We start from the raw sequence: 27,927 nt of genomic DNA, 5'->3' as shown, positions 1-27,927 counted from the left end.
TCTGGGACCGAGTTATCCCCAAAGACGGCGCCACAATATGCTTAATGTTTTCTATTTAAAGCGACATCTCTTCTGCTTTGGAGACATGATGGTACATGTGTTCGTTTGAGGTTGCCAGTCAGGAAGGGCATGTACGTTCCAATAATCCTAATCATATCAAATCTTTGATATTTTGTTCCAAGGGTAATTACAGCACAGACTCAAATGATCGCCATTTTGAATAATATGTTCCATACATTTATGCAACCTAATACTAGTAACAGCAACTGATTGCCAATGATATTGGTTTTGATATTATACTAAACTTTGAAATTAGTAATATTCGGAATAGATGTTTTTATCCTTTTCGTTGTTTCTCAGTATATTATTTCTTTGTTTCTCAGAATATATCGCCATATATGTAAGCATTGATTTATGTCGTATTATTTTGATAAAAAATAATTTATAACCAAGACTAATTATTTAAAATTATATGCCCTAATTGTTCAATTGAACTTATTACAAAAAATGGCAGGCATTACAAATTATTGGTAAATACTTAATTTTTTCACATACCTAAAATACGAGAGTAAAATATAAATAATGTATTTCAAAAGGAAGACAGACTCGATGAACCAGAAAAGGTGATTGAGCAGCGTCACCTATGAGAAATTCTAACATTAAATTATACAAAGATAAAAAAAAAAAAAAGAGAAGACAAACAGTATTACTAACTGAAGTCACCCCAATGCGATGCTTCCTCAACCATATTTTATATGTATTTATGAATATAATGACAAATCTATTTTTTTGTATTTTGTTTGCCGGTCGAGTATTGCACTTATAGGCTTAAATTAGCTTATAAGATCGAATACTCGGCTTTGAAGGGGGAATAGGCAATGTCAATTGCCCTTGCGGTCGCACGGATTTTTTAGAAGTTGCAAAACGTCACGAAATAATATTTGTCGCTTCGTAGTAAAGTATTCGTTCATGGAAATTTGTGAGACTACTACATTAAGTTTATAAATTTTAAATCACCTATTGTGCAAACTTCAAAAATATCGGCTGAGTGATCCGAAAATAAATATAACGACAAGGATAATTTGTTAGCGACAGGTTCCAGTTTTTTTGTGTTCAATATACCCAAATTTTGTTTCTATTCTACTAGGCGATGGATGGCCTTATCGAAGATGAGCATCATTGCACTTATAATCTAATAAGATAAATCTGAAGGGGCGAAGTAACAATGTCGATTGCTATCCAATTGACGATCGCGGTCGCGCAAGTTTTTCAGAAGTTACAATACGTCATCAAAATAAACGCAACCTCGCGCGCAGCAAATTTGTACAAAACTTCGGTCTATATATATATAGTGGCGTGTTCTTGGAAACTTTTTCATCTCACGCCGTGACAGTCTTCTATTCTCTGGGGAAGAAAAAGCAATGTTATTTGTAGCTAATTCGATGTACCGTAAACATTTAATCAGCGTTAAAGAGACCGGTCGATATTTTTTCGTTCGCGATAAAATGAGAGATTTTACTCGACAAATAGGAAACTGATGACCGGAATAGACAGGCTTGTCAGAAAGTGTTTTTGGTCCGAGTCAGTGATAGATCACACCTCGGTGGCTCGCTTTATCGTTGTCCCGGACTTAGACGGGGTGATACGTAAGACTCTTAACTTTATTAGGTGCTCCAGAAGTATGTGTTACAATATGGAGGAAACTAATTTTGTTTGCCTACTTTACATTTTGTTGTGTGAAGCGACTAAACCTATGGACAGGGAGTATTTTCACTTAGCTAATAAAGACAGTCCCCGAACTCGTAATAGAACTAAAGTAAGGGAAATCGGAATAAAATCTGGTATTCTAGAATTTTTCCCAGCAAGGAATATGATCTTGTCTGTGAAATTATAATATTTTCCGTTATTTAGAATTTAGTCTGTTTTACTTGTTGTATTGTAATGTTTCATATTAGAAAAGCTCAAATAATTGACTGATTGCTATCGATATTTGAAACTTTATTTTTTGAAGGTTCTGGCGGCAGGGGCTTAGCCAGGAATTTGTAGAGGCGGGGGTTTTAAAATTGGACCTCCTGAAGTATGTGCACCAAGATGGCGCACAACCTGAATTCAGGTTGTGTACCAGATTAGGGTTCAGGCTATGCGACATCTTGGTGAGCATACTTCAGGAGTACCCTAAAATTTCTAATTGCCAAGTTGGACCGTAATAGCCAGCGAGTCCGGCCGGAGGCCGAATACCGTGAGTTTTCAAAAGTCTTCAGAGTTAACTAATTGCTTGCAATAGATAAAATGCTCGTAACAGGTTTTGATTGCACTTGATTAAAAATAGTTGACAATCTAAGTTTGGGTTAGGCATTAGATTGTTAGCGGAGCAGGTCTTATATATTACTGAGCTCAGAGTGACAAGGATTGCAACCAGAATTGCTAGAGTATGAAGGAGGATAATAATTTAAAATCACGATTTAGTTAGTTAAAATTAATTCGTTTAATTTTTTCCCATTTTTCCTCTTTATGTTAATACATTTTAACTTAGCACAAACTACAAGTAAACTGCAGCGAATTTACACAGCAAATCATCAAACTTTTGTTTTCGGCACAGGTTAAAGCTAGACTATTCGAATATAGACATTGCTAGTATATATAATCGTTCTACATACAATTTCGACTCTGAACCAGGCGCTGTACAAGCTTCCACTGATCTTTTACATTTTTTACAGATGATAAATTAATTAAAATTACATATAAAAACAGATTTCAGAACGTTCTAGCGAAAGGATTTAACAAAACTTCATTTTAACTTCAACGAGTGTGATGAGGATCTTAATGGAATATCGGATTATGTTTGTTTTATTTGTCTGTCTGTCAGTCGTCACTGGCGCAAGGAGGGGGTCTCGAAAAGGTTTGTCGGTATTTTAATTTCATTGTACGTCGATAGTGGTGCAATATAGGAAAGATTTGTTTATATTATTGTCGCTTTGGAATTTCAATTGGTTGCATATTTGAGCAAGTATATTTTTACTGTTTTTCTAACGTCGTCATGGTAAATTAAAAGAGGTTATAGCTTTAAATGAGAAGGAATTATTTAGTCAATAACATATTAAACCTATTCAGAAATGTGTTCAAAAGGATAAGATTTTTACATAAAACATTTTTGTCAATGACCAAGCGGCATCTTTTGTATGGAAGCTTATTGCTATTTCCTATTTCTGGTGTGCAATCTTTTTTGGTTCGCGTGCCAGAATCGGCTAGATATATTGACAAAATTTTTCCACGTGCCGACCAAAATTGTCGAGAACTCGCTCAGTTGTTACTTCATTATATATTTCTTTGTAGCCATATGTCATGAAGGGAGAAAAAGAGTTTAAATACCGAATTGTTAACAAACAATGAATAAACAAACACCGAGTTTCATCAGATAATTCATGTCTTGGAACTTTTTATGTGAAGAAGAATGATCTCGTTTCCGAGGCCTCGCCCGCGTGCCTTATAAATGGGCACGTGTGCCAGGGGTTTTGCACCCCTGGCCTAGTTTATTAACGCGGATGTTCTCAAACTTCTTGTGTTGTGGGCTCTTGAGGAGGTTACCTAATTTTTACGGAGCCACACAATAAATCATAAAAATGAAAAGAAAAACACATCGTCAATAAAACACAATATTCATTTAAGGACTCGCTGCTTCGCATTTAAGAAGTACACTTGCAAACATATTATAATAAGGCAGTGTCCAAATGTGGCAACAAGGCGGTAATTGAAATATAGCATTATCTATTTATAGACAATGTCATATTTGAATTACCGCCATATCGCCACATTTCGACGCTATCGTTGCCAAATTTTGTTAATGTCGGTATTGCCTCCTTGGACAGTTACAAATTTAGCCAAGTTAGTATTTTAATACGTAAAAGATTAGTTTGCGGAACGTCTAGGTTTCGCTCACGAAGGCCTGGGTCTCCGTATGGAGCATTTTGAGAGCCTGTGTACTGAAGGTTTATAGATATATAAGGAGCAGATGTCCTAAATGGCTAAATACGTGCGCATGTATGCATGTATACGCAAATAGGTTCCTAATGCTATTTGAATGTCTCTGCTATTCTGCAATGGCAGATAAAAGTCGGATATTTAAAGAGCAAAAACAGAGACTTTGTTCAGCGAAATATGAAAAAAGTACAGGGGAGAGGAAGGAAGATTTTGAAGGGTCAATTAAATTTTGTACTAAAAAAATTTTTATATTTTAAAAATTGATTTCCATACCTTTTTATGTCCCCACTAGGATCCCAAAAAGCGTTATTTTATGGCGACCGCCACCAAAAGGACTTTCTATTGCATGTTAAACAGTTGTGTTTACATCGAATGAGTGTCAATTCTTTACAAATTTTAGTGCCTTATAATTTTCAATATGTTTAACAAGTTTTCTTATGTTCATATCGGAGCCTAAAACGCATTAGTTTATAGTACAGTGTACACTGTATAGTATGTGTATATCGTATTTTGCGTGTGTACAATACTGAATTCGCCCTGTTTTCAAACACACAGCAGGCGCTGCATGAAACCAGCTCAAGGAAATTTTTGGGATAAATCAAATTCACTCAACATCAGATGCGATCGATTACTCGGGACGTGGCGATCGACCGGCGGCGTGTTGGCCATCCCTCGTTTATACGGAGGGCCCCATCCTCCAACTTTTTTTTTGAATCTTTTTTTATTAGCTATTGTTTTCTGGCATCAATTGCGTCGTTCGCGTAGGTTTACCATAACCCGTGTTTTGTAAACAAAAACATGGAATACAATACTAAGTAGCAGGTGTAGGGTATTTGGAAACCTACTAACTCAAAAAGCGAAAGTTTCTCGGTTCCGCAACTTTTGGTCGGTCGTCATTGTTCTAACAAATAGTTTCATTTAAATATCGAATTAAGGGTATTGTGAGCATACTACATTTTGAAAATTTATGAATTTAAAAAATTGTGACAATGTGAGTAGTAGAGTGTTCTATAAAACCGTTACTTTAATAATCAATATCTGATTTTCTCATTTCATATTATTAATTAAATTCGTCTTATCGTTTCGGTGTCCGATTTTGAATTATCGCTTTGAGAATTTGGAAATTCAAACATTTGAAAATGTACGAAATAAAGTGTATTATAAAATCGGTACTTTGATAGTCAATATATGACTCAAATACCTGACTTTCTCATTTCATATTGTTAATCAAATCCGTCTTAGTAACTTATGGGTTCGGTGTTCGATTTTGAATCATTACCTCATGCAAATGGATGAAGCGACTTATTGGTGACTGGATCTATTGCTGCCAGCTAAAACTGTGTCGCCTTTCATTTCCTATTCGTTTTGGCATCCCGTTTGTTATCGTCCGAATATAAATTATTATTCTTGTTGAGTTTCAAATCCTCGAATTTATGACCCAACAAATATACTCTCTCCATATCGAAAAATAAATTACCCTCTCATTTTTATCTTATTTTGATTTTGTTTTATTTATACCCTTAACTTAGCTGATTGACTAAAACCCCAAAAGACCATTCAACCGAGCATGTTTTTTGATACATTGTTAACTTATCATATTAACTACATCACCCAACCGCATCGCGTGTTGAGAGCGTTTAAAAATGGCGACCGTGTCATCGCTGTCATTAAGAATGTAGATCCAGATTGGCCAAACCTACAATTACGTATTCTCTAGTTTTATCATAAATAGTGGACTCTTCGTTACGTGATATACACCTCTCGTATTCCCCTCTGCGCTTTCCTACTGCATTTTTTTCGTAATTTTGAGCGCGTTACTCGTAATTAGTCAAAATTTGTAAGAGTTATATAAGGTTACTCTAATAGACAACTAGTAATTGTATTCGTTTGAGAACTTGCCTTCCAGGTTATATATAAATATATATACGGTAATTCTAGATTCTACAACAGACATGGGCAGAGTACGGCCCGCGGGCCAAATCCGGCTCTTTGGGTGATTCAATCTGGCCCGCCTGATGCTGCCACAACCTTGATCCAAAAACCTTGCCCAACCCTGTTCTAGAATATCGATTATTCCGGGATTTGAGAGCATCGAAGATAGGCAATGTCGCAATGCTTGAGACAGAAAAGAGAACAACGCACAAATATATGGGCATGAAATTGATATAAAAGTGCTCCTATGCAATATAAAAAGTGTTGCTACAAATTAAAAGAAAACAGCAAAATTTTGGGTTAAATATGGGTTGTTGCTTTTGTTGGTATTTTTCTTCTTGTTGTTATGAAAATATTCTCATTCACTAATAGACCTATAAAATTTCCAGTGGTTGAAGATTGTATTTTTCGTTGAAAAGCTATTATTTTTGTTTATTCCCAATTTTTTATGAATTCTATGAGATCTGTTATTTATCAAAAATTTCTCTATATTTTTATTTTTAATGGGAACGCGGTTTATAGTCCGCCAAGCGTGCGACTGTTTCCGATTTGAAGCGACTTCACGCAAAACTCTGAGATTAATTGATACCGGTACAAAAAGGAATTTGTCTTGGACTCAATGTTCATATATTAGAGCATCGATCTCTTGTTATAGTTGCTCCTGTTATAGTCGGGAATAGGGACTTGCGGTTAAAGGCTATTTTTACCCAATGATATAATATCGTGCAGTGATGTCATATTCGCCACCCTAAGCGAAATTATTTCTGTGGTTGTAATTCGATATGAAGACAAATGAATTGTGAGTGTTGCTGGCGACTTATCAAGCAATAACAGAAGTAGGGGTTCGCTTACTAATTAGAGGCTTCAAGTTAGTTCCAATGTTATTTTTTCTTGTAATTATCAGGTTGACCCCCAAAAAAAATCGAACTCATAAATTTCCTAATTACTTCTTTTAAAATGAAGAAAATACGCCATTTGTAAATATCTGCTTTATTTCGGAAGGACTACTTTTGATTCTTCATTTCCTACCCAATTTATGTATGTTCCCCGGGCATCGATTTCCTTGCTTATTTCCGTAACCATAACTAATCAGCAATAAGTCAGTAATGACGTAACAATTGCAATTTCTGCAGCCGTTCAGACAGTTCTGTCGCTCTGGCAGATATTTCCGTAACCATTAATGGTGTCGCTGACACGATGACTTGATAGTCTTTCGCGGCTCCTCGTTAATTGCAGTCGAAACATTATGTGTCTGTTGTTTTCTTTTGCCTTGATTTACTATGCTTGTGTTGTTCATAATGTTTCTTGCACGACGAAAATAAATTATCTGAATCTGAATATCTGATATTCAAGCATGGTTGTAAACATCACGTTGTTTTCAAGTTTTGCGCGTTATTTTTCAGTTTTTAGTAGTATTTTCAAAGAATAGTTGTAAATTAAATATTTTAGCTAAAAATATGTCTTCAGAGAAGCTTTAGTTTAGCTCTCGTAATCGAGAATTAGTTTAATTAATGACCGTTTATTCCCTAAATATATCACAGTCATACGACCGGCATAAATTGCAAATCGTGGGTCAGCCAAGACTATTTTAACGTTGCAATAATATTTAGTAAATATCCTAATCGGTTGATACATGAGTAGTTACACCCATGTTGTACAAATTCTGGGGTTAATAACCCCACATATTTGGCGCCTTTTTGGTTTCACTACCAAAGATTATTATTTTCCCACGCTCCAGGGTTGCGAACATGTTAAGTTATGGGTAGCCATATTGTTGGAAGCGGTATCATAGACATGCTAATGCAATCTACTTGATGACATGTAACAGAGTGTCCATAAAGTCCCTTTAAAAATTTAATTTTGTTATGAAGTCAGTTCTCAATATATTTTAACCAGGTTTATTGTTTTTTAATCAGTAACTGTTTAGTATTTTTACTTCATTTAATACATCTGCGAGGGCCAAAACAATATATGGATGGTATCGATAAATTTCCTTTGCAATTTAAAAAATTGTAAGACTTTATGAACACCCTATACATTGAATTCAGCCGCAAATCCTGCATTTTTGCATAATATATTAATTAATTTTCGAGTACTAGGCCTGTGATTTTATGGTTGCATATGAATTACTATTCTTATTGTGGTAGTTTCAGTTGTTTAATTAGTTTTTAGGAAGATAGAATTTGAATATCTGAAAAATTTCAATCAAAGTTCGTTGCTAACATGCATATGCAATAACGTAAAAAAAGAGAGAAGAAAATAGAGTTACGTGTAATTTTAAAATTTATATTCTTTTGTGAGGATTGAATCCGTGGGTCCCCCAAAATATTTCTATACTTGGTCCGTAAGGTAAAAGCGTAATAAACAAATAAAATAAAAAATTGAGAAAATATTTCGGATTGTCCCGATCTCTTATAGAAAATGAAATTATTTAAGTAATTAAACATTAATTAATAATTGTTTTGAATTTGGTCAAACACCGCTCCTAGTCGGGCACCTTCGAAATATTAGCATAAACATATTAATCGGGTAACTACTCAATTAGGAAACGGCTACACGCCCCGCCCTACTGTCCTATCTAGATGGGGTATGCTGTGGCACTTGTACTTATTCGGTTGCTAATATTAGCATTTTCGTTTGACGATTCCCACGACAAATAAAGCAAGATGACGTCTCTTGCACGACACGTTGGAGTTCTTTAAAAGTATGCCCGTTTAGGCTTTCATATTTCTGAAATATCTCATTTTACTCTATTCTGGACAGGGTTTTGACGATGGTAATTTATGCCACTTGACGAAACAGGCAAAATTGATATTTTTATGAAATATTTGTTACTCGAAAAATAGCACATCAGTGGATGATATGCATTTCTATACAATTTTAGAAATTTCGCAAGGTACATGTGATAATATTAATTATCAATGAGGTCACAGCGAGATTGCGTCTGTTGCATAAAAATGCTGTGGCCCATTTATATTTTCATGCCAAGGGAAAAAGACAAGAGAAAATCCGAAAAAATAGACACTTCAATATTTAGGATGAAAATTATCACTCAGTAGCGAAAAGACAGCATCGTCATTTTTTGCAACTACAATCAAAATTTAACGATAGTGACACGAATGAACTAAATTTATTATTTAATCTAGTAAATTTAGCAAATTTTAATAGATTTGTGGCCCATCTGAAAATGTTTCTTTGGCCCAGCAGTGGGCCATGGCTCACTGGTTGAAGATCCATGGCCTAAACGGAAAGATTCCGGTCCTAAAAAATTAGTCCTTTGCATGTAAGTAGGGCTGGGCATTTCGAATCGAATAGTGAATTATTGGAACCGGTCCGTAGTATTCGTACCAAGATGGCGCACAACCTGCTAACCCTAACCTGGTACACATACTATGTTCAGGTTGTGCGCCATCTTGGTACGAACACTACGGGAGCACCTTCGAATCGGTTCAGGGCAAAATTTCGAATTGCCGCCATCTTGTTTTTGATTTTTCCGCCTATGGTCGAGGTGAATTCATTAATTTTTTTTATTGAAGTCATATTTTTCCAACGCAATTGTGACATAGGACTATTTTCTGTAGTGAGTTATCGATAAAAATTATTTCTTATTGTGTGTGATCGCTCGGCCATTTGTCTTAGTGATGTATTCTATGTTTTCAGTAATTCATTTGTTGACAGGACTAATTAAAATGAAAAAGCCGCATATAATTATATATCTCCCATGTATTCGAGATTCGGAGAAGAATTGGATTCGACTCCAACATATAAGCGAATGATTGTGAAGAATCTTGTTTAGAGTGAAAATGTAAAAACGCCTCAAAAAGTCATATTCGCATAATTCCAATCTGATATTTATAAAAATCTCTGGTTTCGTCTACAGCCGCGCAGATGTTCATCCATTTTGGATTCATTCCTATTTTAAGACATATTTATCTTGTGAGAAAACATGGCATGTTAGCAATGTACTTAGAGCACCCAGACGGTAAATAAAATCAAAAGAAAACAACTAAAACATTGGCTGAGAGTCTTTTCAAGTATTGTTAGGTCGAGTAAGAGTGACCTAATTTTAGAATATTTGTGACGAAATTGACGTCATAATACTTCAGGTCATAAGAGGGTCCTTAGGAATGTGTACCATATTTACACTACGCAAAACATTGGAATGCTAACTAAAATTTTGCCAAGGATAACACAATCTTTTTCCACAAAATAGAAAGTATATTTGTGAGCTTTCGTAAGATCATAGTATAACTTCTTTAGATAAAACGAGATATAACTCCAATCAAACTGCTGATAAAAGATTCATATTTGTCTATTTAATACTCATTCGAGCATCCTTATGGCAACAGCCGGCCACCTACGGATCCAAAATAAAGGTAAACGAGGGGAAAGGACTTGCAAGCCAATACACAATATACAATAGTACCCTCCATAATTTTGCATTTTTTCTATATCCAATTAAACCCCAATTTTACTAAAGAAACAGGATTCGCGGTAACACTTCTTCTTTCGTGAGCGTGGAGTCTTACAGCCGTTATGTTTATCATTTCGTTTTGCAAACTCGGTGTTTTGTCTTGCCATATACCGGTACTGACTGCCAATTCGCATGCGGAAAGTCATGTCCGCCAGCCGACCATGTAAATTCGGCGTCACATGGACCAAATAAACAATATTTTGTACAAATGTCACTAATGCAAAAATGTGACATTTGAAAAAACACCTCCGTCATGTTTTAAAATACCAAATTAGTAATTATTATCCAGTTGGGGTTAAGAATGATTTGAAAAGTTGAATTTTCAGCGCAATCTGCGTTTCTAACCCAAATTTTCTTATTATGAGCATTGTCCGGGACTTTGTACAAAATATCCCATTTAAATGTCTTATTGGGAAAATTTTGCGTCACTCGATCAATAAATGGTCAAGTTATAGCTATAGAGTATTTTCAGCCAAAATTAGGCTCTGTGACGAAGTCATTCGACTTCCGTGCCCATATGTTTGAGCATTGCTCTATTGTTCATAGTCGACTTAGTTCTGTAGCCCAGGGACTGGCGGACCGCGGTCCAAATCCGGACCTTTCGAGTATTTGATTCCAACCGCACCAAATTTTTTATTTTGGGTCATTAGCCCCACTTTTGAAGTATTATTTTATAAAATGTCTTTCATTGTTCTGAATATATATGAAAAGAACTATAACATCATAACAAACAATCTTGATTGGCTGATAATCTTTAGCCGATCGAGGAATAACGCGTTTAAGGATGCCGAAATATAATTTCTGGAAACACCGGACCCAAATAATTTTGAAGTTTTGTATGCGGATCTTCGGTAAAAATAGTTAAGTAGCCCTGCTGTAGCCTACCCAATCTACAGTGAAATGACATTAATTTCACCGTTTTATTGTGCCGTAACCATTTAAACATTGTGTTTACAGATACTCGTTTGGTCTATCAAAAATGTCTTGTGCAAACATTGAGTTACTACCGATATCAGACGCTTTTGTTGTTAGATTAAAACTTATTGACAATTGCAATAATACGAATTCCGGAAGCGAACGAAACAGTATCTTGAGAACAAACAAACGTATTTCACTATCAAACATGTACTTTCATATCTAACGAATGGCGTGTTACACAATATTATACGAGATCGTACGCCTATGATACGATATGCCTTCTGTGCTACCTGAATGGTTATCTTCTAGGTAGGGATGCCACTTTCGGATTTACGAATCGGATCGATTCGAATCGCATCTTTTCCGAATCGATTCGAATCAGATTTACGCGATTCGGAAAAAGAGAGCGATTTAGCGAACAAAAAACATTGAACGTTTGTTAAATCGTCGTTTTCGGCGGCTTTAAATCTGCCAGAGTGTGTTTATGCGGCACTCCAAATAACGCCAAATTACGGGACCGAAAAAAAAACATTGAACGTGTGTTAATCGTTGTTTTCGGCGGTGTTAAAACTACCGAATGCGTTTATGCAGCACTCCAAATAACACCAAATTACGGGACCGAAAGAAAAACATTGAATATTTGTTAATCGTTGTTTTCGGTGGCGTTTAAACTGCCGAATGCGTTTATGCGGCACTCCAAATAGCAACAAATTACGGGACGTAAATAAATGAAAATGATTTTTTCGTGATTGACTTTTTTACTTGTCTGCCGTCATTTGTTTCAAGTTCGACACAACACACTCTTTTACGCATCACTCGAGATGATGTGTGGCGTAATTACCAGCAAACTGCGAGTTCAGTTTTCCACTAAATAGCCGAAGTTTCCATTATGCGCGAATTCAAATGGATCGTATACCTGAAAATTCGTGACAATTTTGATGAAAATTTTTAACAGCACACCTGCGCTGCCACTAAGTTATTGTACGCCCTGGCATGATTGGATAAAGAATCGGCTAACGACGTCTAGATAATGTTTAATTTTGATTGAAATTTAATTTAAACTTTGTTCTGAGAGCAATATTTGAAGACTACTATTGCTTAATGAGTTCATCGGCCGGCAATGTTAATTTACAATCATGTATCTCATCCTAAAATATATTTTTATTTTGTTTGCGTTTGTCAGGCTTCCACTCGAGTGGCGGTAAACGAAATCAGGGGGACATAATGTAATAATACATACACGTCTTTTTTCAGCTGTTACCAAAAAAAGTAGTATTTACTTTTAATTTTGTTAGCGCGATACAAGCGGATAAAACATTTCGGATTATTTCGAGCAAATGTCATAACGGACAGGTGGGAGTAAATCATACTTGAGGAATGGCAACTTGTGCACTGTTTTACATCAACACGTGGCAGATTTCATACCAGACCGAGCATACGGTGCGAATGTCGTCTTACTTTAGCCCCAGCGACCATGTTTGATCGAGATAAAGCGTCAACCAATTATCGCTAGTCAGCGCGGCGTCCATTATGCACATTTGGACTTTCTGAATTACGAAATTAAACGTAGTCCACATTAATAATGAAGCCCGAGTTAGCCAATAACGCTGTTTGCCACAAATAATACTGTCTCTAATATTTATGGAAATTTTTGTTCGCAATCGTAGTCGGATGAACGATTGTTTTTATCGAAATTAATTTAATTTAATCGTGGTTAATTTTATCGTCTTCAATCATATTCTTGTAAGCATTTCCCATTTATAGTAATTCAGATGCAATTAGAATGTTTTTGTCGTATTACTCTATGCTGCTAGCATAAATATAAAATATTGTACTAAGATTTTGAAGATAAAGAATCGGTAATAAGGCCGTCCCTAATTCAATATAACAAGAAGGGAAATACCACGGTCACATATACTGGTGTGGGACAAGGGAAAGCAGTGCTGTTACTGTGTTTACGACATAACAGTACAACTGTTCCCTGCTTATTTTCTCATATGAATTCCATCAAATTGCCTCAGCCCTGATACAAGTATAACACAATAACTCAGTATTGTAAGACTCACAGATAAGTTGCAACAGCAAGTTTTTCATCAATGCATTTATTAGTGATATCTATGACCTACATCTTTTTTATCATGATGAAAATAAGTGTGGCTTATTCACTGAAAAACCCTCATCACCCTTGCTATATAGCCTATTCCATTTTCAAATTTTTTTCTTCTAGATTTGAGCTTTTTTGTGAGTTTGGCCAAACATACGCATGTAATAAAAAAAAAAAAGCTTAATGGAATCAGATTCGGAAAGATTCGATTCGAAAACTTTTGATTCGAGATTCGATTCGAAAAAAAATGTATCCAGAAGTGGCAACCCTACTTCTAGGGATGCGAGTGAATGTACGAGCCCACCGGGATAAATTGAACAAAATTTAAAATATTTTACATATCAAATTTTAACTATAAGGCCACAGTACAATCAAATTAGCTTTTATACTATTTCAAAGTTTAGAGAAAAATTTTGTAAATTATAAAATAAAATTGTAAACTATACATTTGTACTGACAATGGGCACAAGGCACTATCAAAAGTAAAAAAAAAGTATAGCTTTGAAACCCAGACCAAAATATGGCCCGCGGGGCGTGATTAGAGAAGATAAAAAACGTTCATTTTTGGAAAAAGTAACACAAGGTAGCCCTTACTATGGTTTTATTGTGACGATATGTTGTAATAAAGCTTCTCGCTTGATTTATTACAATTTTTTGTGTGTTCGATGCTTTTTACTAGTCTCAGGCCGTCTTCAGCGTGACTCCAACTTCCTTTGCTTAATTAAAGTTTGTTGATTATAAATCTCGCAGGCATTCCATCAGGCAAACGAAAACAAACCAAACTATTTACTTTCGTTGACAACTTCACCTTATGAATGCAACGTCTCAAAGGATGCAATTATTGTGTAATAATGTGTTTAATATAGCGCTGGAGGTCACTGAACTTCGTTTTATAATAACCCGAGGTCAATATAATATACTAATTTATGATGTATGAATCGATATTATGACACCACAACACACGTATATGTTACGTCACAGTGACCTGGTGTTGAAATTTAATTAAGAAAATGATATTTAATGTAATAAACTTGGCATGAGTTTCGCTACTGTATATTAGGTTTGCGGTCTCCAATAAGGAAGCGGATCATCCCTATGTTGCACGTGTATATTAACTTTATACCGGTGTACTTTAAAATCAGACCGCACATTGTATCCATGGGGAGTTGGTTGTATAAGCACAGAGTGGGATGCAATATCAACCATATTTGCGGTTGCTCTGCTGTGAGCTAGGTTCTTGAGTTCGTTCAGAATGGTTTCTCGTGCTCACATGAATGCCGTTATAATGCTTGTTCTTTTGTTTCGATCAGTTTGTGTTCGCAGTTGGAATTTTAACATAGAAAGTAAGTAAAGTATATTTTTTTGCTTTTTATTTTTGCTTCAAAAAGAGCAATTTGTGTACTCAGTTGGCATTTTAATGTAAAAGGAAAGTAAATTTTGTTCAACTGGTATATTTTCGACCATGAAATAACAGTTCATGTGATTGCCTGGTATTGTGCAGTGTCTTGTGCTCAACCTAATACCATTTGGTATTTGTTCTTATGTTGCAAACAGTTTTTGTGGAACATTGGCATAACGTAGAAATAAAATAGAGTGTCTTTTTTGGTATATTCTTGCTCCATTAGCACATTTTATATGGTTGCCTGGTATTGTGTAATAGTGTCCCATTCTAGTATCTGTTCTTGCAAACAGTTTTTGTGCAAAGTTGGCATTTTAACGTAGAAAGTAAGTGAAGTATGTTATGTTCTATTGGAATATTTTTGTTCTCATTGGAACAGTTTACAATAGTATTATGGCCTTCTATTGCATATAAATAGAGAAAATCGTAAAAGGCAAATTTATAAAACGTAGAAAGCAAGAAAAATAGATTTAGATATTTGTTTTAACAAACACAAAATTATTAAAAACGTTTAAATGCGTGTAGTATAATGGCAAAGCGTAATGACTCAATAGACGATGGACGAAAAAGACTTAAAAAGTCTTATTTGTTATTATCAAGTATTCTCTGTACAAGAAAAAACTATCGAAATAAGAAACCTTGAACAGTTTAACAAAATACTAACAATGTTCCTTTGTGTGGACGAGAAATATATTATTGGACATGAAATGTATCTATGGATTGTTTCGTTATTATGCTGTTGTTGATCATCATGTTGTTAGCATTTGTTTCCTTTTTCTTGTTTTGAAAAAATCGCTTTTCTTCTTAACTACTGGACCAGTTGCTTTGAAATGTCCAGTGGTTGGAGATTGCAGCTGGAAATATATTACTTTTCTTTATTTCAAATTTATGGGATTCGTTTTTTTAGTGGGCGATTATGTCATCAAAAATTGCGCACTTCTACCCACCCAACTATATTTTACAGCTTACGGCTTTTTGTGAAATGTCCTTACATTCTGTGATATAGGATAGGAATTTATATTTACCCCGGCAAAATTGCTCGATCATATGAACGAGTCTTTTTATCGTTAATTTTTTCGGCTTATCAACTTCCCTTTCCTCTGACATAACTGCGGAAAATCTATATTACATATATCTATATAAGTGATTCGAGGGTCTCGATGTACGCTAACACAAATAAATTTCTGTAACGTTTCGTCTGACCAAGGTCAGACTTCCTCAGACATACATAGTTCAACTATAACAGAAAAGGGATGAGTTGTTAGTCCCGCAGAAACCAAATCATCAACGCACGTTGCAATGTTTTTGTGCATTTCGCACAATTTGTGTTGTTTTGATGAAATCTCGTCTCAATAACACGCGAACCGGGGATTAGATCCACTATGTCTTGATTTAGGTTTAGTTTACCCAGCTAGATTTTGTCAGCTGTGACATCGGCGATTGTAACTTGAGACAAATCAAACCGAACCCACTTGAATAATTCAAATAAGAGGCCACAGATTAGGCAATTTTGAAAACAACCTTTATTTGAAATGTAATTGTGAAGTGGTTCAGTGTGGTCACATAGTCGGGAATATTTGGACACTCACTGTTAATATTGGGTGCGACAGGCAGTGATTTTCAACCTTTTTATCGTCGCGGAACCTCAATGAAACGTTCAAGATGAAGAACCCCTGTGCAATACTTGTACGTTATAGGGCGCTCACTTAAAAGATTTGGAATGTATGCATACACATAGGTAAGCTTACCACGCGTCCCGGTTTAGTCGAAATAATCCCGAATTTTGACAAGCGGTCCCGCGCGGTAGACTCCAATAGTGCAAATCAGTTCAATATTTAAGTGAGAAAGCTACTATATTGTTATGTCATAATTATCACAAGATTCATACGTCAATTTAACTGTCTACTGTACTATGATCATAGTTGGAAAATGCTTGTGTTAAAAAGTCTGATCCCGATCAGACAAAATGTTACAGAAATACATTTGTGTTAGTGTGCTGCAAGACTATTCAATCAAATTGAATTATTTAAAATGCCAAAAAGAAACTGCACGTTTTGCAATGATTCGAATTTTACTAATATTCATATACCTTGAATGTGACTAAGCCTCGTAATCGTACCAAGGTTTAATCCGCACTGTCCCGTTTTTTTTGTTTTATTACATAGTAAGCCTAGTTATAGGCTTTGTTCTGCCGATAGAACTGTCAGCAGATATTGATAGAATATGGAATTTCACGGGAGCTCACGAAGAATGTGCACCAAGATGGCGCACAAACTGAACATAGTATGTGTACTAGGTTAGGGTTCAGGCTGTGCGCCATCTTGGTACGAATACTTCGGGAGCGACATTTCACAAGCAAGACATTCTCCTTAAGTTAGCCTCTGTGGCAAAATGTCCTTTTTATTTGCACAAGGCAGGGAGGTTAATCCGCTTTGCGGAAATTTAAGGGCTCAAGTTATCTGAGCCAGAGAAACATCTGTTCGATGGTGATAGGGGATCACACGAACTTATGACGTCATAATCAAGATCGTATTACAATTAGGAGGTAAGTTCTTGCTTTATTTATAGCAAAGAACTAAGGACAAGCTTGTGTAAATAAGTATTTTGAAGAAAAAATTCCTTTTTTTTCGTCCAAAGAATTTAATGTAACGTGTATTATCGATTGTGTGATCGAAACAAGCGTTTGTGAAAATATAGAAAAAACTTTTTGAAACGGAAAAAGACATCAAGATTATCAAAGTGCAATGTAATCGAATTGTAAATTAATTGCAACATATACTCCTCTACATACATTTCTACCCATTTTATTACACCATGGGTGAATTGCTTGAAATGCGGAGATCTTAATCTGTGAAGGTAGAAAAGTTAGATCTGGGGCTAGACATTTTGAATTGAACAGTAAATTATTCTAAGCAGTTCAGACGAAAATTTTAAACCGCCGCCATCTTGTTTTTTTTTCTGTCCGACAAAGGCCGAAGTCAATTCTAGTTAGTTATTGATGAAACATTTCTTTTATTGTGTATGAACGCTCAGCAAACTGTCCGACTGAATGAATGATTGATTCTATGTTTTCAGTAGTTAATGTGTTGAGAAGACTCATTACAATTGAAATTGTCACATAAAATTTCTCTTAGTATTCGAGAAGTAGTATTCAAGTATTCAAAGCTCCAAGCACTACGCCGTCTTGCTGTTGTATTTGCTGTGAATTTTCTTAACTAATGTTTTGTGTTGCTTTGTAACTGTATTTACAAATGTCAACCTGTTTCATGAATTGTGTGTTGAAAACACGCGTTTCTCGAAGAATAGAGAACACTTTTCAAATCTAGAATTCTATCATGATTCACTTCAACCACTAGATCAGGGTTTAGCAAACTGCGGCCCTCGAGGAAAAATTGTGCGGCTCGCGGAGAATTTGAATGATGTGCGGCCCACGAAACGAGTTTTCAATTTGGTAATTCCAATCACTCTGCGTTGCAAAGCGTATACTCGAGTCCAATTTATTATCTATGTATATGACGTTACAATCTCATAATAGCTAGCTTGTGCGAAGCGAACAATCCCTATCAATGACAAAAATTGTATCGCCTGCAAGTACTAGAAAGTCAATGTTAACAAAAGGTACGGTCCACGGTTTCACCCAGTTATGTGTATCTGGCTCTCCTCTATTAAAGGTTGCACACCCATGCACTAGGTCAGGGATGGCGAAACTTTTCCGATGAATGGGTCAAAAATTATATTTTTATCGCGGAACAGAAGAGAGTGGGTCACAGATATTTAATCAATGTTTGTATCTATAAGAAACTTCTGAATCAAATCTTGTGAGCTTCTGTTGGTGTTGGTGTAGTTTTGGGATTATGCAGCATTTCCATTAGAGACTTTTTATGGCACTCGATTATATGAAATGAGAGTACGAAAACACGCATATTAATTACCAAAAACGTTTAAGATGATGAGGAAAATTAATTTACGGTACCAAATAGTTTAGAGGGAATTCCACTCTGATGAAGTGATATTCTTCGATCTGCTTCCAACCACATTAGGGCGCTTTTACACTGCCCCATTGGTATTTCGGATTTCTAGGTTTTTATTTCAAATCTGGAATATTTTGTTTTTACAGCGGCATTGTAGATGAGAAACTAATAAAATGCAAAGTAGCATCTAGTTCTCGTATTACCCCTAAAAAGCATGCAGGTGCACTTCCAAAATAGACGAGGCGTTGCGAAAAATTACCAGATCAATTGCATTGTTATATCATAAACGTTGTCAGAGCCAATAGCTGAATATCGGTACACAGCGGTGCAGAGTTTAAGATAAGGGGTTTTGAAAATTATCATACCGGCCCGGAAATATAAATTCGAATATGAGCGATCGCAGCCTTGACTGCCCAACTGACGGTACATTATAATAGTTATAGTTTGTAGTAGTTAATAATTTAAGGCCGGTTTTATCAATATTTAGCACTGATATGTTAGCATTTTTTCATTTCATTCGTGCCTTGGTGGGTCACGAATAAAACGACGTGGGTCACTTTGTGACCCGCGGGTCAGTGGTTCGCCATCCCTTCACTAGGTCATCGCGCCTACATATTTACTCTAAGAAATAATTTTCTTTACTTCTAATGACTTGTATGACCTAATTCGAACTTCATCTGCATTATTTTTGATAACTGATTTTTCAGGTTACAGACAATCCCTGGCTTGTGGGCGTGGATGCGTTAAGTGCGATGAGACGAACGGTTGCTTACTTTGTCGGCGAAGAATGTTTCTTTACATCAGCATGGAACGTGGAAGGCAATATGGAACCTGCAAACACGAATGTCCAGAAGGGTATTTTGGACAACGAGGGAGAGAAATGAACACATGCTCAAGTAAGCATTCCTCCTATTGCAGGGTTTTGCGGTATAGGCGTAGCCTGAGGGGCAATGCTCCAAAGATTTTAACCCCCAAGTTTTCAACATGTTTTTTAAATTTAATTTTGCGGCATATGTGGTGAGACATAAATTCTTACGCCCTTCCTGATATCATTTTGCTCTATTCTTGAACAATTTACTGAAAACCATACTTTCCTTGCTTCGATAATTCGTTCACCAAATGAACCAACCGAGATAGATGAAAATGCGCGCTTATATGCCTTGGATAGCTTCTACAGCGAAGTAAGTCTGTAGAGAGATTCTTTTAAGATATTGTTAGATGTCAGTGGCTACTTTTATCCGGTCTTGTTTGGAGAAAAAGGCGCGATTAAGCGTTGTATTACGTCATTATACAAAAAAATGGCATCCATGTCAACAAAATGGCTGACACTTTCGGATATGTCTAACTCAAATCGGTTCTGGAGAAGATGCTTTGATAAATAGCTCCATCGTACAGATCTCTAAGCGACGTTACGGGCGGGCAAACGCTATACCGGTGAACTATGCCGTACCTGTACCAACTACCGATACCGCGATTCTTGAAGCTGCTCTGTTCAAGTTCATACCTCCTAAACACAATATTTTGTAACAATTTTTGGTACTCCCATATTATGTGAACCAAGATGGCGGACACCGGAACGAAGTATGTGTACTAGGTTACGGTTAGGCCATAATTTTATTCCAATTTCCCAATTAATTTTTATCTTGCATATTTTTATTCAGAGTGTGAAGTAGCGAACTGTAAGACATGCTTTACAAGTGATTACTGCACAACATGCCAGGACAAGTTTTTTCTGGATTCGGAAAACGCAAAATGTGTGGAAGAATGCCCGAGCCATTTATATGCAAATCCTCACAACGGGAAATGCGAAGATAAAGGTAAAGTATTTAATACAGATCGTTTTGCTTAATAACGCCTTTTTCTGCAACTGATGAAACAATAAATTCATTATTTTTGTTTTTCACGGGACTCAAATTTGCCGATATTTATAATTTGCCCTTAACTTGGATCCCCAGAAGTATGTGCACCAAGATGGCGCACAACCTGAACATAGTATGTGTACCAGGTTAGGGTTCAGATTGTGCGCCATCTTGGTGCACATACTTCGGGAGCGCCCTCAACTTCATATGACATTCAACGCAATTTGTTTTTAGTCTCAATTGTAAGTAGGTTTTCGTCGTAGGACGGTGTCTAAAATAGTTTTTAAAAATCCATAACAATTTTGACTTCGACTTCAACAACCAAAAAATTAATTTATTTTTTTCTTAACAAAAATTACGACGTATGCAAGCATACTTTGATAAACTGGTAAAAATGCTCAAATCAACTTAAAGTTTCTTTCGACTACGAAGAGTTTGAGAATACAGCTCAGTCTCTGACTCCAGTAGAAACGTTCCCAAGTCCGCCTAGGACGTAGATTTACAACTATCCACATCGATTTTAATTTTTACACTTGAATAACTTTGCCGACCACTGAAATAAACTAAACTTTGGTTCTGATCCGACTTAATGCAACGCAGAGCGAATGCCCTTAAAAGGGAGAGGGCAATTTTGATATAAATGCTCAACGTATCCACGCATAGGCCGGCCTTTGTCAAGTATGTATCACAGTTAGGCCAGCTTATGTAGAATTATTGGCGCTTCAGAAGTGTATGTACCAATATGGAGGTAACTAATTTTGTTTGCTTACTTTACATCAAGTTTTGTAAAGAGACTGAAAGCTATGGGCAGGGCATATATTCACTTGACTAACACATACAGTCCCTGAACTCGTTATAGAACTAAAATAAGGAAAATCGTAATGAAATCATGGCCTAACCCTAACCTGGTACAGAAACTACACCCTTTGTATAGCATATATCACGGATAGGCCAGCTTGTTCAGAACTATTGGGCGTAGTATGTGCACCAAGATGACGCACAACCTGGTACACATACTATGTTCAGGTTGTGAGCCATCTTGGTGCATATACTACGGGAACACCAACTATTGCAAATGAAACATATATATTACACCAGGGTACATTTCCTTCAACTATTTTAACAATTTCTTTGTTTCAGTTGATTGCGTGGTTGGACCTTGGTCTTCCTGGGGTAAATGTGCGCGCAGGTCAGCTTCCCGTTCATGCAAGTATGGAAGAAAGAAAAGAACGCGACAAATCCTTCAGCATCCGACAGAAAATGGGAGGAAATGCGGAAAACTACGGGAAACGAAAAAATGCAAAACACCATCTAGTGAATGCATCTGTGAGTGGAATAGAGACAGTAAGAGCCTGCTACCTTTCTCTCTCTCTCATTTCCGAACTTCTCATTCATTTATCCTCCATTTCTTCTTGCATTGATAACCTACATTATTTTAAATTCCAAAAAGTCTATCTGGGGAACCTTGAACAGTTATTCACAATTTGTTGGTAGACGTAATGGTCATTCTTGGCCCTAATGGCCCCTTCTGTTTTATCTTCTCTCTCGTTTCTATTTCCTAACTTTACATCCGGGTTACACAATTAATTTTCGTTTCGTCTTTTCTATCTCATTTGCTTTTTTCTGCACTCCTAGCTTGCATTACTTCAACTTTAAAAAGATAGTCTTGAAATAAACTTATCGTATGTACAGATTACGAATTTACGACACACTCAATTGTCGTCCTATTTCGGTATTACTGCTGATTTAACTAGAATTCATATGGATAACTTAGTTTATTGTTATGGAAATTTATCAAATATACATTTATACTGAGTTAACAAGGAGTACATGAGTGTGGTCTTCACACATAGTGAGGAAGAATGAAAGTTCCAAAATATACACATAGAAGAATATACCACAAACGATTTGAGACCATTGGTATATACCAGATATGAGCAAGGCCACTGACATATAAGAGTTTGGGACAGGCCGAAATCTTTTAGGTTCGGCATTGCCTACCTTTTCTCAAATACAGAAAATGTGGAATTAACTGTTGCGGAGTAATGAATTTTTTCCCACAACAATAAGATGATCCCCAACAGCGACACCAATTTAGCAAACCAAGCCATAGTGGACATTCGTGTCCAGTGAAGTTGAATGTACGAAAGCTAAATAATTGTCCACTAAAGGATAAACAATTCTGTTTTCAGCTAATGAAGAACAAATGTTGTAACGTGTTGATATATTTGTGAGTAACGGAATAAAATGGTGCGGTGTATAGTAAACGGTGTTTAATAATAAGCAGCAAAATAACTTCCATAATGATAAAGCGAAGAATATTTAGCCAATCGCGAAGAATAGAATTTTTATAGGGAAGTTAAGACGGCTTAATCAAATGATACACCGGTTTAATTCAGTTACAGGTCTCAAGTTCAATATTGGAATATCTAACTAATTCTGGGTCATAATCTTAGAATAATATGCTTGGCTTTGGTGAGCGTTTATAACATATCAGTAAAATGCATTTAACTAAATATACTGTGACCAATACTGTCCAATATAGGAATAGCTAACCAGTTCTAGGTCGCCATCTTGGAATAATATGCTTGGCTTTGGTGATCGTTTAAATAAATGCATTTAACCAAATATACTGTAATAAATACATGATGTGACTCAATTATCACGGAAGAAAAAAAAAACGAAATCGAATAACCAATTGCAGATGCATGAATTTTATCCCCAATTTGCCCCACTATAGTATTGTAAGATGACGCTTTAGCAACTGCGATATGTTGCTAGCATTAACGCAATTGAGCCTACACCCAATTTTCTAAAATGTGGCTGAGAAAGTCACAGTGTGTGTTTCGAAACTTTTCTCTTTAGCAGTGTGTCGATTCTGAAAATAGCTTTTTTTCAGCTGAAAAGTACCCTTAAAACATGTTGTTATTACGGTCCTCTTGTACATTTTGACGGTTTATATTCAAATCCTTGAAATAAATACTAGAGTCCAAAATGTTTTATTCTAGCATTTTCTGATTATTAGCGATTCTCTAACTAGTCAAGTTTATTCAGCCAGTAAAAAAAAAACGCTAAAAATTAGGGTAAAAAGGTTATTTACATTACTGGGGAAGGGAAGTCGCGGGGAACAAAAACTGTATAACGAGCAGCGACACCCAATCTCGTAACGTTTTTCTTACTCATCTTTAATTAATCAAATATATTTACAACATTTTAGTGATCAACAAATGGATCCAAAAAATGGAAAAAAGGATGAGACAAAGACGAAGAAAAAAGGAGAGAAAACGTGGAAAGAAGAGAAATAAAAGAAAAAAGACAATTCAAGACAATAGTACTATTCCACGCTTGATTGGACACACAATAGAATTAAAAAACGTGACGTCATCGGTGTTGGGTCAAACGGAACGGTGACGCAACGATGACGTCATATTTGGATTATTAAAAGCGTGACAATGCTCACCAATTTACGACACCGGAAATGCGTAACACGAGTGGCAAGTGCTGTAGCACAGAGGTCAAATACTCTGACGTCCCATATACGTCATGATTGCATGGTTGAATAAACAATAAGTTCACATTCTCTTCTTGCACGTTATATCCATACTATTGCTCGCACCAACACATTGTATCTTACCGAATATTACATTATATGTTCATTATCATACACAACCAAAGGCCGAGAGGTTTCGGCTAATAAAGGACGCGCAACCTTCAATATCTACAGAAATTCAAAAGCGTCCCATTTCGTACAAGAACCCATCAATACGACTGACCGTAGCTTTTTTTGTATAAGCAACGAACATCTTACTGAAAAAGACTTTCACAATGAAATTTAATAATGTTCGTTGTTTTCAACAAAATATGAATTATGTATCATAGAAGATGCCGGTGACCCACTGGCAACAAGATTGATCGCATAAAACATTTGGTCGTAATTTACAAGTTAGTTAGGAGATTGAATTATTGACTCGACGCGAATCCCAATTTATTACATTATTTTTGAAGAGGAGGGTATGTAATTCATAATTGCCAAGTTAGTATATTATTGTCGAAGCGGTACAGAATTTGTATTCGAGTTTGATAAACGTCAAAATTCGGAATTTGGGGATGTTTATTTTAGTGCTTTGTGGTTGTTCTTGTCCTTGACAACTTGACTGGAATTGACAAATGAATTTGAACCACTGCGACTAGTTTGATAACCGTCGCAGCAAATTCAATGATGTGTATTCTATTTATTTGTTGTTGTTTTGTCCTCGACTCTCACTTACGACTACGACAGCCGATAACATTTTTCTATGTGACAACTTGATATCCGCTGATGCTTGCTAATGTTTTTACGATTATTATAGTCGATAACATCGAGTAAAAATTGCTCTTTAATTTTGTTTGTATTTAAAATTTTGCTTTTTATTTGTGTTGTCCTCGACTACTGGGAAATCAGGTGAATGCAGAATCTATGTTTAACATTGAAGAAAACATATAGTTATATCAATTCCGTGTACAAAAATGATGTCAGCGCAACTTTGTCCCCCATCGGTTTTCCGACCAAAAAATTAGTCAATTTCTGATTAATGGAAGCCTCAATTAAACAAAAAAAACTGTGAAAATCATTCGTCTGCTCTATTATGAGCTTATTGGTTTAATTTTTTTTTGTCATTTTTGTGTCCTAGCTAGATCACACACAAAAGAATACGAGATTGGAGATAAATTTTAATAAGAGCTACAAGAATATGCTCTTTCGTTTGGAAAAAAAAATTTTAGGGACATTGGTACAGTTTTTATCATATTTCTGTGTATTATATTTTGGCGCACCAAGATGGCGCACAACCTGAACTCAGGTTGTTTACAAGGTTAGGGTTCAGGTTGTGCGACATCTTGGTGCGCATACTTCAGGAGTACCTATATTTTCAATTGGGCTTTCGACGTCGGAAAATTTATTTTGGTTCAATTTTAACTATTATTTATTCTATGTAAACCTGATGTCTTTGCCATCATTTGCTCAAATCCATAATATGGTAAAATTGTAAACAATTTTTTAGTAAGTCAATTTGCTCATACCATGGTCACTCACACTAACTCAGAAGTGAGGCAAAGCTACGGGTAGACACAGGGATGACAATAGCCTAGAAAACTTTTGGTTCTCGTTTAAAATGGGAATAAAATAAGAATTTACTGTAAAAAAATTGATTACAAAGACGAATTCTAGATTGTCGAATTATACGCATATCCTACTATTTGGTGGCTGAGGTTACATACAAATAACATAAGCAGGGTCGTAGCCTGGGTTGAGGTTCGGAGCACCCCCCCCCCCTCCCTAAGTCATGAAAAAGGAGTTTTTCTGTATCATGCATAGCAGTTTTCGTAGCTTGGAACACTTTTTAGACCTGCTAGTTGTTACGTTCTTACTAAGGTGACAATTACAAATTTCGAACCATAATAAGCAATATGCTACGTTACCAACGGCTACAGTTAATCATGTACTTTCTTGATTGTAAATAAACGCAAGTAGGAGTGATGGGGAAGTTTGAGTCTCTGTAATTGACTCGTCTCGAGAGACCTGTGACTCGATTTGACAAGGTTTATGGACTCTAACCAACACTGGTCTGAATTTACCACAGGTTGAGAACCCATGGACTGAGATGTTATGTAGTTCGTCCCTCAAAGCAACACATCTATCAATTTTCCGTTTTACTCCTGTTTATTCAGTGTTTTGTGCAATATTTTGTTGTTTATGTTTGCAAATAAATATTTCAATTCTGCACTAAAATGTGTTCGAAAACTAATTGAGTTGGATGAAGCTAGGAAATAATAATTGAGTTTATCCGTAACCGACGGCATGGGTGCGTAAAATATAGTAGAAGTATAGATTGTTATACTAAGTCAGGGGTTTGGGGCATTGTAACGTCATAGGCATAGATAATATTTGGACTCAGGTATAAGTTTCGTAACGCAAAGGGAATGGAATTATTCGTACGTACCAGAGTAAACTTAATTAAAAACTCAATTCGCGGGGCGCACACGATTCAAAATTGGCACTTCTCTGCGTGCCGCATCTAATTATTTTTTCACATTTATAATTTTATATTGAAAATAATAAAATCTTTCTTTTGTGAATATATCATTTTTTTTATAAATTATAAGTTAAATTTATACAATAAAAAGTTTAATAGTTTATTTTCAATATCTGAAACCTTTATGTCAGAGTTCTGCTTCCCACTTTCTCAAAACTACAGTCAAGCTGATGTTTTTTATGTTTGTGGTCAAGTCTAATGGCTATAGAGCCGAGGCATGAAAACGACATAAAAAAAGAAGCTCAGGAGCCGTGATCGGAGTGGCAATTTGAATAGACTTTGACTCCGGAGCCGAAGTAATCGTGATTCCGTACCAGCTCCCCAGTCCTGGGTTATAACAAGTGGTACTCCCGTAGTATATGTACCAGACTAGGGTCAGGCCATAATTTTATTCCGATTTTCTTATTTTAGTTCTATTACGAGTTAGGTACTGTCTGTGTTAGCCAAGTGAGTATATCCTCTGTCCGTAGGTTTCAGTCTCTTTAAAGCGTTCATACAACTTGACGCGAAGTGGGCAAACAAAATTTTTTTTAGCACCCCCAAATTAGTACACACATTTTTATAGCGCCAAAAAGGAAGCTCGGGAGCCGGAACTGGAGCCACAATTCGAATCGGGGCCGGAGTAATCGTGATTTAAAAAAAACCAGCTCCCCTGCCCTGGGTTATAATAAATATAATTTCCTAGGGGTAACATTTTGCCAGGCTCCCTCAGACGAGCGTAATTCAACTACAACGAGAAAAGCGAACGCATGTACATATGTAAAGATCTCGTTTATACCTAATATCTTTAAATTAAACATTCGTTAGCGAAAAATGTTGATGTCAAAGTATTTAGGTGTACTAGAATATCCGCAATCAAACAACTTTGTAAAATTTGAATTAATCATACAATAATTCATTAGTTTTTGTTTCGCGTTCTTCATACTTTTATCACGAACAGGCCTCGTTTAAGCAGCCTATTCGAGTGAAAAATATAATTTAAATTAACAGTATTATTAAAGTGGATCTTTTAAACATACCATGAAATTTCATTTTTTTCAAATTTTACTCGACAAATTTATGAAACTGTTTATTGAGAAGTATGCAAATTTAAATAATTTACGTCTCGTCTTGTTTAGCTCACATAGCGAGACGAATGTATCGGCCTTTTGGCCCAAATTTACAGTTAGAGGAAAAATATAACACAAGATTATCTGAATAACATAATTCTAAACATAGATT

The 27,927-nt window shown here is 35.9% G+C and overlaps 1 protein-coding gene across 3 annotated transcripts; it reads left to right on the top strand.

The window, feature by feature from the left end:
* Nucleotides 1-2,721: 2,721 nt before the first annotated feature.
* Nucleotides 2,722-26,396, top strand: LOC120328910 (R-spondin-2-like). 3 transcript variants are annotated; one of them, XM_039395599.2, is made up of 5 exons: nucleotides 2,722-2,899; nucleotides 19,484-19,672; nucleotides 20,438-20,593; nucleotides 21,776-21,979; nucleotides 23,853-26,396. In XM_039395599.2, the coding sequence occupies exons 1-5, from the start codon at nucleotides 2,812-2,814 to the stop codon at nucleotides 24,044-24,046; spliced, it is 831 nt and encodes a 276-aa protein (XP_039251533.2). In that variant the 5' UTR covers nucleotides 2,722-2,811; the 3' UTR covers nucleotides 24,047-26,396. The 3 variants fall into 3 exon arrangements, with proteins under 3 accessions (XP_039251533.2, XP_039251459.2, XP_039251609.2); XM_039395525.2 differs by lacking the exon at nucleotides 2,722-2,899 and adding an exon at nucleotides 14,456-14,749; XM_039395675.2 differs by lacking the exon at nucleotides 2,722-2,899 and adding an exon at nucleotides 14,459-14,749 and having other exon boundaries at nucleotides 21,776-21,961.
* The last annotated feature ends 1,531 nt before the right edge of the window (nucleotides 26,397-27,927 follow it).

This window comes from Styela clava, chromosome 14, assembly GCF_964204865.1.
Source record: "Styela clava chromosome 14, kaStyClav1.hap1.2, whole genome shotgun sequence".
NCBI classification, from domain to species: domain Eukaryota; kingdom Metazoa; phylum Chordata; class Ascidiacea; order Stolidobranchia; family Styelidae; genus Styela; species Styela clava.
Note: the sequence above shows the minus strand (reverse complement) of the source record. Positions and strands in the feature narration are given on the sequence as shown.